At 46.7% G+C, this 20,324-nt stretch overlaps 1 protein-coding gene across 1 annotated transcript; it reads left to right on the forward strand.

Annotated features, from left to right (window-relative positions):
- Positions 1-3,208: 3,208 nt before the first annotated feature.
- LOC123448269 (probable phosphoribosylformylglycinamidine synthase, chloroplastic/mitochondrial) lies at positions 3,209-9,611 on the forward strand. The gene is made up of 4 exons (XM_045125114.1): positions 3,209-3,368; positions 4,375-4,469; positions 4,554-8,758; positions 9,214-9,611. The coding sequence occupies exons 2-3, from the start codon at positions 4,404-4,406 to the stop codon at positions 8,751-8,753; spliced, it is 4,266 nt and encodes a 1,421-aa protein (XP_044981049.1). The 5' UTR covers positions 3,209-3,368; positions 4,375-4,403; the 3' UTR covers positions 8,754-8,758; positions 9,214-9,611.
- The last annotated feature ends 10,713 nt before the right edge of the window (positions 9,612-20,324 follow it).

The following is a 20,324-nucleotide window of genomic DNA, read 5'->3' on the forward strand; positions in this document are numbered from 1 at the left end:
AGCAATATTGACAGCAGCAAAACCTATAGCTACAGGGCTCCAAATGGCATGAAAATTCACAGCAAGCTAGAGAAACACAAGGGCTACAACTAACTCCATTGGATCAACCTCAAAAGAGCTACAGATCACAAGATACAAGCAAGACAAGACAACAACAAAATATAACAAATTCTAGACTTGGAAATATTTCAGCTCCTCCAAATCAGCACTATATCTAGCAACTTGAGGGCAAGCAAACTAAACCTAAACATGCATTTCTATTGCAACCAAAAATACCAGGGGCTAGACAAAACATCCAAGATCAACTCTCTAGTTGACAACTCCGTCAAACGAAGCACGGAATAAATCCTATGAAATAAACAAAAGGGCATCACGGTAAAATATCGCGCGAACTAACTTGCTCAAAAGCTAAAACTAATTGCACAGAAAAATACCCCGAAAACATATAAAATATCTGGGGTTGCGCAACAAAATAAAGCCACACATAAATATGAGATAATCACCTATATACAGGAAAATTAAACTAGCGGCAAATCCCTACACGTAAAAATAAAATTGACCGCCCTAAAATACATGGAAAATTAGTTCCTAAAACATGGGCATTTATACTACGGCATTCGGGCAAACCGGACACGCGCGAAAAAATAAATACGGCGTCCATCCTATCTAGACAACACACTAATCTATGCATTCTACACGTCAAACAACGTCAAATAAATATGCAAGTTGCGAAAACGTATTCTACGCGAGAAACTACACGAAATCCATATACTACTCGCTCCGATCCGACAAACGGTTATTAAACTACGGGCGTTTGAAAATCTATATATTTCCTGGAATTAAAATAATTCCGAAAATCCTAATTAATCTAACCGGGCCAAATCTCAGAGGGCGTAGGATAATAAACGCTGCCCAGGGCGGGAGATTGGACTGAGGGGGCCTCACCTTGGGCCGGAACTGAGAGGAGGGAAGGCAGGCCGAGGCCTGGTCGGTGGGGCGCTCCTGGGCCAGGGAGACGGCGGACCAAGGAAGGCCGATGGGCCTTGGGGCGCTGCTCGCGCTGGCCGGCCCAGGCGCTCACGGGAGCCGGGCCAGGTGCTCGCGATGCGGGACGAGCGACGCTCCCTGCCCTGATCCCGATCGGGAGCAGGTCACGGCGGCGGCAGGGCGAGGTGGCTCTGCCTCGCGACGCAGAAGGCGGAGCACTGCAGATCGGGCAGCTCCCGATCCGATCTGGATCGGCCAAGAGGCGGGGATTGGGAACTCCGACGGCGCGACGGCGGCCGGTGGGATGCAGCGGGGCGACGGATCCGGGCGACGGCGGCAACGCGGCGGCTTGGACGGGGCCGAAGGCGGACCGGTGGCCTGGCGGTTGCGGCGCTGGTTCTGCTGGGGCACGAGCTCGGGAGGAGCTGCGGGAGACTGTGGCGAGGAGGATGCGGCACCGCGGACACCCGGACGTGTCCGGTTTGACCGCGGACATGTCCGGTAGGTGGGGATTTGGGTCTATCTGAGCCCTAGATCTGAGATCTGAGGGATGGGAAAGAATAGGGAGGCTAGGGCTGCGGGATTTGAAGGGTTTGGGCTAGCAGGTGGAGGTTTTGAGGGGGGTGGCTGCAAAAATGGCTAGGGGAAACCCTAGTGAAGTGAGAGGGTTCTCCTAGGGGGTGATGCTTATATAGGGTTGGTCTCGGGTGGGGTGGACCTCGTCCGTCCGATCGCGATCCGATGACCACGAACGGAGGTGGCTAGGTGGAACTAGTGGGCTGTGAAGAGTGGTTATCCGGAGACGAGAGGGAGAGCGGCGTCGCTGCAACGCATTTTAAAACACCGACAAACGTCCGACGGTGGACCGGATACGGTGCCGCTACGGTCGACCGTTCGGGTACCAGACGGTCTCCGATCGCGACGAAATTCGACAGGCGGCCTAGCTATAATAAAATGATACCGCACGTCAAATCTCACCCCAATCAGAGAAAGTTTTACGCACACTTTTGAAAACAAGGTTTGACGATGCCGCGGGCGCGTGCGAGTGCGGTCGGGCGCAGAACGGACAACGACGGAAACCGGCAACTAACAACGGATGCAAGTTTTGAAAACTGGCGGCAACGGGATGCTGATGCAATGCAGATGATGCGCATGATGCGATGATGATGCGACAAATAAAAAATAGACACACGACGAAAACGGAAAGAAGGGGAAATCTTCTGGAACGTCGGCATCGGGTTGTCACACCTCAGCTATTAGAGGATCAGTCACCCCGCTGAAAAGCTGGCACCAGGCGGCTAGAAAATCCTTAGGCTTTGTTCGGTTATACCCAACCCTGTCGGGATTGGGCACCATTCCCCCCAGATCCGCATGGATTTCACCCGACCGGGGTCCAATCCCGGGCTGCCTGCTACATGCCTTCAGCTAGCCCCTGCTGGGATGAAATCCCGATCAAACCCCTCCCAAACCACGTGAAAACGGCCGGGAAGTAACCCTCTCCTCCCACCCCGTGGAAACAACCCTCGCTCGGTTATTCTCTCTCTATCGCCACAACCCCTCTCTCCCTCTTTTGATTTCGTGGCGGCGCCAGCGTCGGAGAAGGAGGGACAGCGGCAACGCCACTGGAGGAGATGGCAACGACACTTCCCCTCCCCTTCCCCTCCCTCTCCCCTCTCCAACCACCAGCACCTCATCCAACAGCAGTGGCGGCGCGAGCTGAGCGGCGATCCAGACCAAAACCACTGCGAGATTTATGGCGACCACAACGACCCCATCGTCGGCATGCTTCTTCCCCGACGGTGGACTTGTAAGCCCTCGCTACTCCTCCTCTTCTTCCTCCCCCTCGTCCTCTAATTTCTAGGGTTCTTAATTCGTTTCTTGCATAATGACTTCTGATTGTTGGGATTAACCGAATAGACAATAGTATTACAGGGATTGTGGATTACGAGATTGGGTGACGGGGTGGGTGTCACCAATCCCTCCGTGGGTATAATCCTCTCGAGGTTTGTTTTCCATAGAACCGAACAAAGCCCACCCCACCAGGAGTGCTTGTTCTAACTAGTTGCTCTGTGGGTATAGAGTATTTTACACAGCAGAAACGATACAGTATTTTTCTCGCAAGAAAACGATACAGTATTTTACAGGCGTTTTGGGCTGCAAAACAAGACGACCAACCAAAAGCGGCCGTAGGGGACACGGGAAGCCCAGTTCAAGCCCATTCGTAACCCTAAACAGCCAAAACGCACTCAATTCGTTCGGGCAAGCCCTCAAAAAAATAAAATCGTTCGGGCAGCAAATTGGACAGAGTATTCGCGGGCGACCGCGCCGCCGCCGCCGCGAGTCTTCTCTGCCGCCGCCGCTGGTCAGCCGTCGCCAGCGAGGTAAATCCTTCCCTTCCTAATCCCTGCTCTTCTCCGGTGGTGTCCGCTCCTCCCGCACTTGCTTGCTTGTTGCCTTGCTGGTGCCGCAATGCGTGCGTGCTGTTTGTGTGCCTGTTGCCCCTTGCGTGCGTGCTTGCTGTGTCTGTGTGCGTTCTCGTTATGTTCTTGTGTCCGTGCTTGCTGGCTGCTGCGGGACATACAGCCAGTGCTGCGCAAGTACCACGAGGATTGAGTAAATTGATGACCATTCAGTCATCAGGGATTGAGTAAATTGACCATCAGTCAGTCATCGAGGAGACAGGGACTTGATGAAAAGAGGCATGGATGCAACAAATGGGCTACTATTTTGATCTCATCTCACACATTCAATCCATAGTCTCCATAACATGACATTTTATTACTTATTTATATATATACTCGCTGTATCCCCTGTCACGGTATCGATGCTATGTAGCAAAAAAGAACTGAAGTATCTGCCATTTGATAGACCATCTTATGGTTTTATCCCAGTTTATTTATTTCATATAAGAGAGCTTTCTGATTCAGTGAACGAACCATGTCTATGTGAGTATGTGAATGCTGCAACTACTAAAATTTCATGAACATTTGGATAAAATAAGTTAGTACTCCCTCCGTCCCAAAATAAGTGACTCAAATTTACACTAACTTTAGTACAAAGCTGAGTCATTTTTGAATCACTTATTTTGTGACGGAGGGAGTAGTCTGTTTCTGGTTGCACAATCTAAGGGGTTTCATGTCCACTCTGTATTTTCATTCAACGTGATCTGCAATCCGGAACAATGAACAAACACATTGACCTTTGTCTTGACGTGTGTCTGTGTGTGCATTTATCTTTTTGAGTACATTGTAAAAATATAATGAAATAAATTCCTGTATTCTACATTTGCTAATGACACAAACCCATTTTGTAGTTTTTAATGCTGTAGATTAAACTTTAGCTATGCCCAGTGGTTCAGTGCCTGATTTCCTGTTCTGTGGTTCACAGGTTCTTGGGGTATCTTAGGTTTCGTGAATATGGCGTCTCATGCTGAAATGACAGGAAGCAATATGCTACGTCTTCAAAGCTTTTCTAGTAATATGGTATGCACCCAGTTGAACTATAAACTAAATATGCTTGTCTTTTTGGCATGTAACCATTATCATGTGCTTCTCTTTTTGTACCAGGGAAAACAAAGGAGTAGTTTTGTATCCACAAGACACCCTCCTTTGAGAAGGTCACGAGTGGTTCGACATTGCCTGGACCTACGTCATCTTTGCCGTTTACCTAATCAAAGGGCTACTGTTCCAAATATCCGACCAATGCCTGCTCTCACTGCTGCACTATCCAGGGGAGTTAGTAGTCCAGCGATAGAGCCATCTGTCGATGACATGGAATTAGTTTCAAGGATTATTCACTTCTATCGCAGACCATTTCTTCAAGAGAGTGAGGCCAATGAGTTACTCAGGAAAGTGCAGGCAAAGGTTTCTTCTAATATTATTGATATAAAGACTGAGCAATGCTTCAATGTTGAGTTGGAGGATGCACTAGGTTCTGTGAAGCTCTCAACACTTAAGTGGCTCCTAGCAGAAACTTATGAACCTGACAACTTACAAACAGCGAGCTTTCTGGAGGAGGAAGTTTCTAGGAGCCCTTATTCCTTCCTTGTTGAGGTTGGTCCCCGGATGACATTTTCGACAGCTTTCTCGACCAATGCTGTCTCGATTTGTAAAGCTCTATCATTAATGGAAGTAACTCGCCTGGAGAGGTCTAGAAGATATCTTTTGTGCCTTCAGCCTGGTAGTGGCCCACTTGATGAAAGCCAACTCAACAGCTTTGCTGCTTTGATTCATGACAGGATGACAGAATGTGTTTATCCTAGCAAGCTCACATCATTTCAGTCAGATGTAGTTCCAGAACCTGTCAGTGTTATACCAGTCATGGAAAGGGGAAGGGAAGCACTGGAGGAAATAAATCTTAAAATGGGTCTGGCTTTTGATGAACAAGATATCAAGTACTACACTCACCTATTCAGAGATGACATCAAGCGCAATCCAACTACCGTGGAACTTTTTGACATAGCGCAATCAAACAGTGAGCACAGCAGACATTGGTTTTTTAATGGAAAGCTTGAAATAGATGGAGTGACCATGCCAAGTACTTTGTTTCAGTTAGTAAAGAGTCCCTTGAAGGCTAACCCTAATAACTCTATTATTGGGTTCAAGGATAACTCGAGTGCAATAAAAGGGACTCTTGTAAATCATCTACGCCCAGCACTACCAGGTTCCACTTCACCACTATCCCTTATGATGCGTGAACTAGGCATTCTGTTCACGGCAGAAACCCATAATTTTCCATGTGCCGTGGCACCCTACCCAGGAGCTGAAACAGGTGCAGGTGGCCGCATAAGGGACACACATGCCACTGGAAAGGGCTCATTTGTTGTTGCTTCAACTGCTGGTTATTGTGTTGGAAACCTTCAAATTGAAGAATCATATGCACCTTGGGAGGATTCATCCTTTTCATACCCATCAAACTTAGCTTCCCCGTTGCAGATTCTTATTGATGCTAGCGACGGTGCTTCTGACTATGGGAACAAGTTTGGCGAGCCTTTAATTCAGGGATTTACAAGAAATTTTGGTTCTAGGTTGCCAAACGGGGAGCGCCGTGAATGGCTGAAGCCTATAATGTTCAGTGGGGCAATTGGGCAGATTGACCATGCACACATATCGAAAGGGGATCCAGAAATTGGCATGCTAGTTGTGAAGATTGGTGGTCCAGCATACAGAATTGGTATGGGTGGTGGTGCTGCCTCAAGTATGGTTAGTGGACAGAATGATGCAGAGCTAGATTTTAATGCAGTGCAGCGGGGAGATGCTGAGATGGCACAGAAATTATATCGCGTGATCAGGGCATGTGTGGAAATGGGAGAGAAGAATCCAATCATCAGCATTCATGATCAGGGAGCTGGAGGAAACTGCAACGTCGTGAAAGAAATAATCTACCCCAAGGGTGCTGAAATTGATATCCGCTCAATTGTTGTTGGTGATCACACATTGTCTGTGTTGGAGATCTGGGGTGCTGAATACCAGGAACAAGATGCATTATTGGTGAAGCCTGAGAGCAGAAACCTGTTGCAGTCACTTTGTGAGAGAGAGAGAGTTTCAATGGCTGTCCTTGGTGAAATTGATGGTAGTGGAAAGATTGTTTTAATAGACAGTGCTGCTGTGGAGCATGCAATGTTGAGTGGCCTTCCTCCTCCACCGCCTGCTGTTGATCTTGAGCTTGAAAAGGTTTTAGGAGATATGCCTCAGAAGACCTTTGATTTCAAGCGAGTTCCTCGATTGAGTGAGCCCTTAGACATAGCACCCGAGATTACACTGATGGATGTTCTTAAGAGAGTATTGAAGCTTCCCTCAGTATGTTCAAAGCGTTTCTTGACCACTAAGGTTGACAGATGTGTGACAGGTCTTGTGGCACAACAGCAGACGGTTGGACCTCTGCAACTTCCACTTGCTGATGTTGCTGTAGTTGCACAGACATACACAGATCTGACTGGTGGTGCTTGTGCCATTGGAGAACAACCAATAAAGGGTTTACTTAATCCTGAGGCAATGGCAAGGCTTGCTGTTGGGGAGACATTGACCAATCTGGTCTGGGCCAAAGTTACATCTCTTGCTGATGTCAAAGCAAGTGGCAATTGGATGTATGCTGCAAAGATTGATGGAGAGGGAGCAGATATGTATGATGCTGCTGTCGCAATGGCTGACTGCATGATTCAACTTGGTATTGCAATTGATGGAGGAAAGGATAGCCTTTCTATGGCAGCGCAATGTGATGGCGAGCTAGTCAAAGCTCCAGGAAATCTTGTTATCAGTGCTTATGTGACATGTCCTGATATAACCTTGACGGTTACTCCAGATCTAAAGCTTGTGAAGGACGGGGTTCTGTTGCATGTTGACCTGGCTAAAGGAAAGCGACGCCTTGGTTGTTCTGCTCTCGCACAAGCGTTTGATCAAATTGGAAATGACTGCCCTGACATAGAAGACGTCCCTTACTTGAAAAAGGTCTTTGAGGGTGTTCAAGAATTGCTCAGCGAACGTCTGATTTCTGCCGGTCATGACATTAGCGATGGTGGGCTTATTGTCACTATTCTTGAGATGGCATTTGCTGGTAACTGTGGTGTTAACCTCAACATAAAATTAAAAGATAATAACCTTCTTCAAACACTTTTTGCGGAGGAGCTTGGTCTTGTAATTGAAGTGCATTTGGATGACCTTGATGTGGTGAAGCAAAAACTTCAGGCGGCTGGGGTTTCTGCTAATGTGATAGGAGAAGTAACTGCAGCACAAGAAATAGAGCTGCTTGTTGATGGTGAGGTGCGTTTGAAAGAAAGAACTTCAGACCTCAGAGATTTGTGGGAGGAAACAAGCTTTCAGCTTGAGGAGCTACAGCGGCTGAAATCTTGTGTCAAGCTTGAGAAAGAAGGCTTAAAAAGCCGAACATCACCCTCATGGCATTTGTCTTTTACTCCCAAATTCACAGACAAGAAACTACTGTCTGCATCCTCAAAACCGATGGTTGCCATCATTCGCGAGGAAGGGAGCAACAGTGATAGGGAAATGTCTGCTGCATTCCATGCTGCTGGTTTTGAACCGTGGGACATCACAATGTCGGATCTCTTGAACCAAAAGGCTTCTCTAACGGAATTCCGTGGGATTGCATTCGTTGGTGGATTTAGCTATGCAGATGTTCTTGACTCAGCAAAAGGTTGGGCTGCATCTATCAGGTTCAACCAGCCCCTCATACAGCAGTTCCAGGAGTTCTACAATAGGCCAGACACATTCAGCCTTGGGGTGTGCAATGGGTGTCAGCTAATGGCTCTTCTTGGTTGGGTACCAGGACCAGATGTTGGAGGCTCGCTTGGTGCAGGTGGAGACATGTCCCAGCCAAGGTTCACTCACAATGAATCTGGCCGTTTTGAATGCCGGTTTATCAGTGTGGCCATAGGAGATTCTCCTTCTATAATGTTCAGAGGTATGGAAGGCTCTACTTTAGGCATTTGGAGTGCTCATGGTGAAGGGAGAGCCTTCTTCCCAGATGAAAATGTCTTATCTCATGTTGTGAATTCAAATCTGGCCCCTCTGAGGTACTGCGATGATGCTAATAACGTCACAGAGGTCTATCCTTTCAACCCTAATGGCTCTCCGCTTGGTATTGCGGCCCTTTGCTCCCCTAATGGAAGGCACCTTGCTCTGATGCCACACCCGGAGCGTTCATTTATGATGTGGCAATACCCATGGTATCCCAAGGAGTGGCAGGTTGAGAAGGGTGGTCCCAGTCCTTGGTTGCGCATGTTCCAAAATGCAAGAGAATGGTGTTCATAGAGAAGGTAAAGTAGACTCCTGAAACATTTTCACCTTTTTTTTGGCTCCCTGTATTTATTTATTTTTGCTTATGGTTCCCTATAGTTAGATCTCTGGCTAGCCCGTTAACTAGGCACAGTTTGTTGCTCTCGTCTGCATCTGAACCACTCATTCTGTAAATGGCATTCTTGTTGTTGTATGTTTCTGGTAACTCTCCTCGTAGCTTCATCTCTATTATACTAGTACCGTGCTAGCTTGAACACCACTTTGTGCTTGAATTTTGTTATTTGACGCAGTGATAATTATTAGGCATCCAGGATCTCTCATGTTCTAGCTCAGTGCTTCACTGTAATAGAAAGTATAAAAAAATGATGGTGATAGGGATTGTGTTATGTTCTTTCATTATGTTATGAAATAAATTCCAAGCGGCCACTGCCATGAAATAAATATTAGCTTACCCTTTCTATCCTGGAACTTACAGGGGCCAAATTGGTGTCTGCTTGGGCATTCTGCTGTAGAACTGAACTGGCGTGGCCATGGATCGACTGAATATTATGTCTGAAATTATCGCGTGGGAAGAACTCGAGTAACAGGCAGCAGTTCTCAGTTCTTGAGTTGAGATGGAATGTTTCTGCTACTTATTCTCAATGGACAGTTCCTGTATTGGCGCTGCCTGTGTGCGAGCATGGTCATGTTTCACTAGTTAGCTGAGTTGAGCTGAGCTATATGATTCTTCTGCAATTATTCACCTGTATCCAATAATAATGATATGATATGCTCTAGCTGTCCGGCAACATAAAATGTATCCTGTCAGCTTTCTTTCTGCCGACATATATCCATTTTGTAGTATTACAGAGAAATGCACCATGTTGCCCGTTACATATTCGGGATTATGTTTTCAGTTTGGCGTAACCTCAAGCGGGTGATAACACTTGACAGGGTGGACAATAGCTAGAACTCTTGGATTCATGGAATTGAGGAAGAAGATCTTAACAGCATCTATAACGGGCGCCTTGAACGACCTCTCATACGCCCGTGGACGAGCCTGGTCACTGACCGGACATGAAAGAGAAGGGAAAAAAAAATGACCCAACCAGATCATTGTATTATTCTTATATGTTTGTGTTGTTCGCGAACCTTTATATTAATGATAAATATATGGAGGGTATGAAGGCTTGCGGGCGCGTTCGGTTAGCCCGTCACATTGGATGTGACCCTACCACGGATCATCTTTTCTTTTTCTTTATTCGTTCTTTTCTTTCTTTCTTCTTCCCTACCAATCACATGCAAGTGATCGGATATATGAGGAAGAAAATGGTGAGTGTGGTTGCATGCATAGACAAATAATGGACACGCATCCCTGGAAGTTTAGAGGGCCATATTTCCTACGTTCGGCTGTAGATGCTCTAAACAAGCCACAATATGGTTAGTGCATCTCCAACTCTAACCCGCAAACCGGACACTCGTCGGTGGCCACAATATGGTTAGTGCATCTCCAACTCTAACCCGCAAACCGGGCACTCCGTCGGTGGACAGGGGGACCAATCCGTGGATATTGATGCAAGAACCGGCCATCCAAAGCTGGCTGCATATGTTTGTTTGCAACTCGATCGGAATTTAATAAAATTAAACAAATTTGATGCAAATTCAAACAAACCGAACGTTGTTCATTTAAACTTGAATATTTTTTATGTAAATTTGATGTTTTTCGACATGTTTGAAGTAGACCATAAAGCCTAGCCTAAAATGGCTATCAATGGTTGTTCCCCATGTCCGGTCAGCCATGAGCCCCACAAAATGAAGCTTCGCCTCTGCAACCTGTTTGCGGCTAATCGGCCGATGATGATGAGTCCGCCCAAGTTTGGCTTCAGCGGGAGGAGAGGAGTGAGGAGTGGTGGCTTTCATGGCATAAAAGTGTTGACAGCCTCCCATGTGTTGCTCTTCCTCGCTGTCGGTAGTGGTCGCGAAAATGTCGGCTTCGTGGTCGTGCCGGCGTGGCGCGAACAATCTCGCATCGTTGCCGTGCAAGCAGGCAGACGGGGGCACGGACATGCTGGCATTGTCGTCGTGTCGGCGAGGTGCCGAGGAGCTAGTGACGTCGTCCTCGTCCTTGCCATAGACTCCATCTCCCGCCTCGTCGAACTCCTTGAAGGCGGCTTCTAACTCTGCCCGATGGACGCGATACTGTGAGCGGTTGTGGTGGATTTCTTGGGCAGCCTCCTACTTGCCCACATCCACATCTGGCATGATGGTCGTTCCGACGGTGAGTTGCTCCTTCGCACCCGGGTGCTCGTCGAGGAGGCGAAGGTTGTACACGTGGTCCGCGTGCGCCCGCCGCTCTTCCAACACCATCTCGGTTTAGTGAGCGCGGGCCTCACCGATGGTGATGTCGGCATTGGTCGGCGAGGACGGGGGTGTCAGTTTGTCATCGATAGCCTCTTCCATTGGCGTGTCTGCCTCCGTCTAACAACCGGAAGCAATGGCGGTGATCTTCGCCTTTTGCTCGGGCGAGAGGTTGTCTCAAATGAATTTGAACCTTGAGGAGGCCATGGTGGACGTGATGCAGAGAGGAGAGAGTGAGCGGAGGAGGATGGATGCGGGAGTGATCAGGGCTAGAGCTTGAATAGCGGATGGATGGCAAGACAAGTAGTGGGGTGGTTAATGGTGGGTGCCCGCTCTCGACCGGCGTACCGCTTCAATGCCAGAGCGTCAATGAGAGGTCGCGTCGCTCTAAGCCGTCATCAATGTGCCCCTAATGGTCTAGAGCGACGCTTCTTCGGGCGAGATTGTGCGCTCGCACGAGAGAGTTTTTTTTGTGTGGGTCATGGTGGTCACAAGCGGGTGGTGGTTGCGGTCTCTTGCAAAGCCCGGACCGACCGACGGACGAGTACATGTCTGCGTTGGATGGCAAAGGACGTATGTACTGCCCGGTCTGAACGGTTACCATCGGTTTGAGGGTCGGTGTTGGGATGCCCTTAGTTCTAAACTCGTAGCATTTAATTTTTTGACCATATCTCAACAACAACAAAACCTTTAGTCCCAAACAAGTTGGGGTAGGCTAGAGGTGAAACCCATAAGATCTCGCGACCAACTCATGGTTCTAGCACATGGATAGCAAGCTTCCACGCACCCCTGTCCATGGCTAGTTCTTTGGTGATGCTCCAATCATTTAGATCTCTCTTTACAGACTCTTCCCATGTCAAGTTCGGTCTACCCCGACCTCTCTTGACATTATCAACATGCTTTAGTTGTCCTCTATACACTGGGGCTTCTGGCGGACTGTGCTGAATATGCCCAAACCATCTCAGACAATGTTCGACAAGCTTCTCTTCAATTGGCACTACCCCAACTCTATCTCGCATATCATCATTCCGGATTCGGTTCTTCCTTGTGTGGCCACACATCCATCTCAACATGCGCATCTCCACCACACCTAGTTGTTGCACATGTCACCTTTTAGTCAGCCAACACTCAGTGCCATACAACATTGCGGGTCGAACCGTCGTCCTATAGAACTTGCCTTTTAGCTTTTGTTGCACCCTCTTGTCATAGAGAATGCGAGAAGCTTGGCGCCACTTCATCCATTCGGCTTTAATTCGATGGTTCACATCTTCATCGAGATCCCCATCCTTCTACAATATTGACCCCAAATAACGAAAGGTGTCTTTCTGAGGTAGCACCTGCCTATCAAGGCTAACACCCCCTCCTCCTCGTGCTTAGTAGTACTGAAAGCGCACCACATGTACTCGGTCTTAGTCCTACTAAGTCTAAAACCTTTCGATTCCAAGGTTTGCCTCCATAACTCCAACTTCCTGTTGACCCCCGCTCGACTATCATTGACTAGGACCACATCGTTCTCAAAGAGCATACACCATGGTATATCTCCTTGTATATCCTTTGTGACCTCATCCATCACCGAGGCAAAAAGATAAGGGCTCAAAGCTGACTCTGATGCGGTCTATCTTAATCGGAAAGTCATCAGTGTCGCCATCACTTGTTCAAACACTTGTCACGACATTATCGTACATGTCCTTGGTGAGGGTAATGTACTTTGCTGGGACTTTGTTTTTATCCAAGGCCCACCACATAACATTCTACGGTATCTTATCATAGACCTTCTCCAAGTCAATGAACACCATATGCAACTCCTTCTCTTGCTCCCTATATCTCTCCATAAGTTGTCTTACCAAGAAAATGGCTTCCATGGCCGACCTCCCAGGCATGAAACCAAACTGATTTTTTGTCATGCTTGTCATTCTTCTTAAGCGATGATCAATGACTCTCTTCCATATCTTCATTGTATGGCTCATCAATTTAATTCCACGATAATTAGTACAACTTTGAACACCCACTTGTTCTTGAAGAATGGTAATAATATACTCTGTCTCCATTCTTCTGGCATCTTGTTTGCCCGAAAAATGAGTTGAAAAGTTTGGTTAGCCATACTATCGATATGTCCCCGAGGCCTGTCCACACCTCAATGGGGATATACAATCACAACCCAGCGCCTTGCCTCCTTTCATCCTCTTTAAAGCATCCTTGACCTCCGACTCCTGGATTCGCCGCATAAAACGCCTACTAGTATCATCAAAGGAGTCGTCCAGATCAATGATAGAGCTCTCACTCTCCCCATTGAACAGCTTGTCAAAGTACTCCCACCATCTATGCTTAATCTCATCGTTCTTCACCAAGAGTTGCTCTGCTCCGTCCTTGATGCACTTGATTTGCTCAACATCTCTTGTCTTCCTCTCTTGGATCTTGGCCATCTTATAGATGTCCCTTTTGCCTTCCTCCTGTCTGATGATGTCAGCTATGCTAATGCACAAAAGTCCTTCCAATGGCGCCAGAAACAGGTGTGTCGACGGCACCAGGAATCCTTCGGCTGCGGCTACGCCTTAAGGGACTTCCTAGGCAAGTATGCAAAGGATTTACCCCGTGGCCTTGGAGCCTTGCGTTGGTGTTCCCTTGAAGCGGAAAGGGTGATGTAGCACAGTGACGGTAAGTATTTCCCTCAGTTTGAGAACCAAGGTATCAATTCGGTGGAGGAGTATCACAAGATCCTACACAAACACAAAAGCTTGCTCCCAACGCTATGAAGGGGTTGTCAATCCCTTATAGATTGTTTGCCAAGTGAGAACTGAAAGCAACAAAGTAACAAAGCAAAGTAAAAGCGAAGGTGTAAACGATGGATGTGAATAGACCCGGGGGCCGTAGTGTTTACTAGTGGCTTCTCTCATGAAAGCAAGTAGACGGTGGGTGAACAAATTATTGTCGAGCAATTGATAGAACCGCGCAAAGTCGTGACGATATCTATGCAATGATTATATCTATAGGCATCACGTACAAAACAAGTAGACCGATACTTTCTGCATCTACTACTATTACTCCACACATCGACCGCTATCCAGCATGCATCTAGTGTATTAAGTCCATAAGAACAGAGTAACGCCTTAAGCAAGATGACATGATGTAGAGGGATAATCTCAAACCAATGATAAAAATTCCATCTTTTACCCTTGATGGCAACTACTTGATGTGTGCCTTGTTGCCCCTACTGTCACTGGGAAAGGTCACCACATGGTAGAACCCAAAACCAAGCACTTATCTCATTGCAAGAATCATAGATCTAGTTGGCCAAACAAAACCCAAGACTCGGAGAGACTTACAAGGATATCAAATCATGCATATAAGAAATCAACAAAGACTCAAATATATATCATAGATAATCTGATCACAAATTCATAATTCATCGGATCTCGACAAACACACCGCCAAAGAAGATTACATCGGATAGATCTCCATGAAGATCATGGAGAACTTTGTATTGAAGATCCAAGAGAGAGAAGAAGCCATCTAGCTACTAACTACGGACCCGTAGGTCTGAAGTGAACTACTCACGAGTCATTGGAGGGGCGATGATGATGAAGAAGAAGCCCTCCAACTCCAAAGTCCCCTCCGGCAGGGCGCCGGGAAGGGTCTCCAGATGAGATCTCACGGAAACGGAAGCTTGCGGCGGAGAAAAAGTATTTTCGAGGCTCCCCTAATTTTTTGCGGAATATTTGGGAATTTATAGGCCAAAGATCTGGGTCAGGGGGCGGCCAGGGAGGCCACAAGCCTACCCACCGCCGCCTCCCCCTGGTGGCGGAGTGGGGGCTTGTGGGCTCCCTGGGGCCCACCTAGCCTGGCCCAAAGGCCCCCTGATCTTCTTTCGTTCGGGAAAAAATCATTTCGGGGTTTTTCTTCCGTTTGGACTCCGTTCCAAAATCAGATCTGAAAAGAGTCAAAAACACGGAAAAAACAAGAACTGGCACTTGGCATAGAATTAATAAGTTAGTCCCAAAAAATATATAAAAGGTACATAAAACAACCAAAGAAGACAAGATAACATCGTGAAACCATCAAAAATTATAGATACGTTTGAGACGTATCATCTGACCATTGGTAGAGGTCCTCATACGCCTGACCCCTTGCTTCACTCACAGCTTGCTTTGCGACCTTCTTTGCCATCTTGTACTTCTCTATGTTATCTACACTCCTATCCAGATATAGGCGTCTGAACACAATCTTTCCTCTCCTTAATTGCCTCCTGGACATCATCGTTCCACCACTAGGTATCTTTAGCTTATCTTCTACTTCCCCTGGACACTCTAAACTCCTTTGAGGCCACCTTACGAATGCAAGTCGCCGTCTTCATCCACATGTTATGTGCATCACCTCCTTCCTCCCAAGGGCCCTCCTTAATGACCCTCTACTTAACGCATGAGCTACCTCCCCCTTGAGTTTCCACCACTTCGTTCCAACGACTTTGGCACGCTTGTCCCGCTGGACACTAATCCAAAAGCAGAAGTCAACAACCACAAGCTTATGCTGAGGGACAATACTCTCTCCAAGTATCACCTTACAGTCTAGGCATGCACGCCTGTCTTCTCTTCTCTCCAGGATGAAATCAATCTGGCTAGAGTGTTGTCCACTACTGTAAGTCACTAGATGTGATTCTCTCTTCTTAGAGCGGGTGTTAGCTATGATCATGTTGTAGGCTGGTGCAAAGCTTAAGACGTCTTCTCCTTCTTGATTCCTGATGCCATAGCTAAATCCCCCATGCACCCCCTTCAAAACTTGTGTTAGATGTGCCCACGTGGCCATTGAGGTCTCCTCCTATGAAGAGACTCTCGCCAATCTGTACACTCCTAACCATGTCCTCCAAGCCTTTCCAAAACTCCCTCTTGGTGTTCTAATTGTGGCCTCTTGCGGGGTATACGCACTGATAACATTGAGAACTAAATCCCCAACTACCAGCTTGACCAGGATAATCCGGTCCCCATGTCTCTTGACGTCTACCACTCCATACTCGAGGCTCTTGCTGATCAAGATGCCTACTCAATTTCTATTTGTAATCGTCCCCGTGTACCAGAGCTTGAAGCCGGTACCCTCCACCTCCCCCGCCTTCTGTTCCCTCCATTTGGTCTCTTGGACGCAAATGATATCAACGCCTCTCCTCACCATTGTATCAACTACCCCCCGAAGCTTACGTGTCAGATACCTTATGTTCCATCTACCTAAGCGAATCCTTCTAGGCCCGGATAGCTTCCTTACTCTTCGCACTCGTCGAGTCAAATGCGAAGACCCTTGCTCATTTTCTACTACACACGGGCGTTGATGTAGCGCGCCATTAAGGATGCGACGACCCGATCCTTGCTCACTTGCGACCTTATCCACGTCACGATACGGCGCGCCACCTGGGAATGGCGGACTGGCCCTTGCCCATTTTCCACCACACCCGGGTTCCGATGTGGCGCGTCGCTGAGAGGGTTACGCCCCAATGAAAATCTTTTGGGTTTCATCTCCATAAGAGTGGCTGAGTTTTAACGTTGGCTCGCCAAGCCTATCACAACCCTCCTCCTTTATTCGGGCTTGGGACCGGCTATGTTGAGACAACATAGGCGGAGTTCATTTTTGTGACCACATCTATCTATCTATATTCAACACACTATGATCCTTAATTTTTAAGGTCTTACATTCAGTTGGGGTCTTCAATTTAAAATAGGGTCATCAATTTTGACTGCGTCAATGACTCAAAGGGCTCTCTCGTCAATTCTTTTATCACCATGCTCCCTACTTTTAGAGCCCTCTCATTTAATTGAGGCGAACAGAGGTCTTCAATTTAAAATTTGGTCATCGATTTTGAGTGCGTTAGTGATTTAAGGGGCTCCCTCGTCAATTCTTTTATCATCTAATACACCATGCTTCCTAATTTTGGACATCTTTCATTCAATTCAGGTGTTACATGTTCAATTGAGGTCTTCAAATTAAAATTGGTCACCGGTTCTGATTGGGTCAATGATTAAGGGGCTCTCTCTTTAATTCTTTTATGGTCTATCTAATACACTGTGGTGCTTAATTTTGGAGCTCTTATTTTCAATTCATGTGTTTGTTGGTTCTTGATTTTGACCGGTTCAACAATTTCTCATGGAGCTCTCTCATTCAGTTGAGGTATTTTATTTTGGATTTGATTCATAATTTTGATTGGATCAACAACTTCTCAAATAAATCAGAAGCAACAATTATGTAGAAACACATCATAGAGCATCTCCAACCGAGGCGAGCTACCGCGACACACCAAAAGAAATTTGGGCGCTGAAATAGCGTATTAGCGTGCGCGGGCGTGTTGTAGCTTTAGCGGACGTTGCAAAATTTAGTGTGCCGTAGGTTGCGCTCTAGCAGTGCCGCTAAATACCGCGCACACCCAACCGCTTGACACATATGAATAAGTTTTGAACAAATTATAACATGATTTTGAACATTATATTTTTTGCAAAACGATGGGTTAAGCAACATAGCATAGTTTAAATCGTACATGTACATTGTACAGATTTTGGAGAGAAAATACAACAAATTAGATATACTCAAAAATATAAAAAAAGAAGATATACTAAAAAAAAGTAAATATAGTCGCATCACATGCATGCCTTATTCTACGATGCCTTGACTCGTTGCAGTTGTGGAGCGGGACATCGATGCGAAATATATCATCGAGATCTGCTTCGCAAGACAAAGAGGACGCGCATCCTAGCGCTCCACGTCATCGATCCGAGGCGTTGACCCCTCCACCAATCAGCACCCACGTCTCCTCCTGTATAAATTCGAGCACCCGCCCTCCTCAATTACCCACACCATCTCAACACTCCACGTCATCGATCCGAGGCACTACCCCCTCCACCAATCAGCGCCCACATCTCCTCCTCTATAAATTTCAACACCCACAATCATCAATTCCCCAAGTTTTTTTTAAAAAATATTGCATTTTTTATTGTTTTTGAAAAATATTGCGTCATTTGAATTTTTGTCAAAATATGATCTTGTCGGTCTAGTCAAGACCAATTACTCCTTGTCCCCTATGGCTAGGCCGACAGGCCTGTCGACTTTGCATGGGGCTCCTACCGGCCTTGGCTAGGCCGATTAGTACTAATCGACCTAGCCGTGACCAATTAGTACTAATTGATGTTGGCAAAATCAATAAGTGCATGTTTTTTTGCCACGTAATGCACAATTTTTTATGTCCATGATATGAAAATTGCCCATCTATAAAATTTCCCGCCCTTTCTTTCCCGCCTCAGTTTCCCGCCAGGCTTTCCCGCCAATTTCTTTCCTGCCTCGTTTCCCGCAATTTCTTTCCCGCCTCGTTTGCCTCCAAAAAAAATCCGCCTCGGTTCCCGCCTCGTTTTCCCGTCATTGCCCTTGTCATCTGAGTCTATAAAAGGAGGCATTGGACTGTCTTCCTCCTACATCCAGCCACACTTGAAAACACAAACGCTCTAGTCATTATGAGTTTGTCTTGCTCGGATCAAATCATTAGGCCTCAGAAAATGAAGAATGCTAGTTTGCCTCGGGGGGTGGAAGTAGTGTGTTGTTGGTGCGGTGATCTTTGCAAGGTGAAGGAGGTGACGGATTTTTCAGATTGGGTGGGCATGAAGTTTTTCATGTGCGCCAATTATGAGGAAGATCCACCCTTTTCTATTTCTCCGTACATCAGGCCTCCGATATGCTCATGTCATCGAGAATAAACACTTTGTTGATATTATGTTTACTTGATATTTACATTTATCTTCTTTTGTAGTCTCCTCCTTCTCTATGCATGTACTATCGTTGGATTGACACGGAAATGCCGGACTCGGCGGTGATCGAGATTCGTGAAAGAAGTCGTCGTGCATGGGCTAGTTTGGACTTGGAAGAGCGTTGCGAGAAGGCCAAAGCAGAGGAGAAAGCAGAGGAGAAGAGAGAGTGGCATGAGTACTGTGTGAAGCAGAGGGCTATGATTGATGAGATGCTGAAGAAAAACCGAGAAGAGGAACTTCGACCGACGGAGGTTTATAGAGAGCGACAGGAGGCCCGTGATGCTGATAGGCAGAGAAAGAAAGAAAGGGCTCGTGCGGCCAAGGAAGCAGAAGAAGTTGGTGATGGAAAAGGAAAATATCCACGTTTGACTCAGTAGAATTATGTTACTGTATCCTAAAATTGTTGAATACTTTCAGCAAGTTGTATCTTAATTTCAGCAAGTTGTATCTTAGTTTGAACATGTTAAGTTTTCCGGTCATATCTTTCCCGCCATATCTTTCTCACCAATTCTTTCCAGACATTTTTTCCCCGGCTCGCTTTCCCACCATTTTTTTCCCGTCTCGCTCTCAGACACCTATAAAACTCCCCTCCACGCTAAGGTGGGATAACAGTGTAGTCCAATAGCTAACTTTTGTCAAGATGTCCCATTATCCTTTTGATCGTAGTTTTCACTCAGGTATGTACGAATGTCTTCTACGCTTAGCTAGCAATTTCAAGATAGACAATAAAATAGTTTCATGGGACGAACTCATTAGTAGTGACACGCTATCGAATGAGGCTGCCCATGCATTAGCTAGGAAGGGGTGGGCTCCAAGGACGTTTGAGGAGATACGGAACGAACTTATCAGGTTGAATGAAAGATAGAAGAAGAAAGGCTAACACATACATGGTGGATTAAAACATCCATTTTTATGGATGGGACGACAGCAAGGACGAAGACGATATCTTCATGCCGAGTACCAAGGACAAGAGTACCTCATCATCGAAGGGCAAGAGCTCTGCCTCGACGAAGGACAAGAGCTTTGCGTCATCGAAGGGCAAGAGCTCTGCATCGATGGAGGACGACGACGATTCCTTCAGGTAGTTTAGTCATGCCTTTTAATTCAGATGTATACTGTAGTATGTGTTTGTAATCTCAAGTCGTTGGTAGTATAAGTGTTATCCCCGCTGAATCAACTGAGCATGGAAACCTCATACATAAAACAGACGTATGTCTCATACATAATTAGATAGCCATGTCTTTAATGATAGATAGAAGTTCCGTGCATAAAATAAACATATGTCTTATACATAATTAGATAGCCATGTCTCTACTGATAGATAGAAGCCTCACCGACGAGCCTGCCTTGGCGCTCTGGGGGCATGGGAGGCGTACTCCATACAAACCTGTGGGGTGGCCTAATGTTATGAAGAGGAATCTCGGACCCGCCATGGTCATTCTGTGTACCCTGTGTGGGCCATGGCGAAGGAGTCGAAAAC

The sequence above is a fragment of the Hordeum vulgare genome, chromosome 1H, assembly GCF_904849725.1.
Source record: "Hordeum vulgare subsp. vulgare chromosome 1H, MorexV3_pseudomolecules_assembly, whole genome shotgun sequence".
Classification (NCBI taxonomy): Eukaryota; Viridiplantae; Streptophyta; class Magnoliopsida; order Poales; family Poaceae; genus Hordeum; species Hordeum vulgare.

What these genes read in the sequence shown, in the direction of transcription:
- LOC123448269 (XM_045125114.1), top strand. Translation starts at nt 4,404, where the DNA reads ATGGCGTCTCATGCTGAAATGACAGGAAGCAATATGCTACGTCTTCAA. An exon ending in AAAGCTTTTCTAGTAATATG is followed by an intron (nt 4,470 to 4,553) that starts GTATGCACCCAG and finishes TTTTTGTACCAG; the next exon opens with GGAAAACAAAGGAGTAGTTT.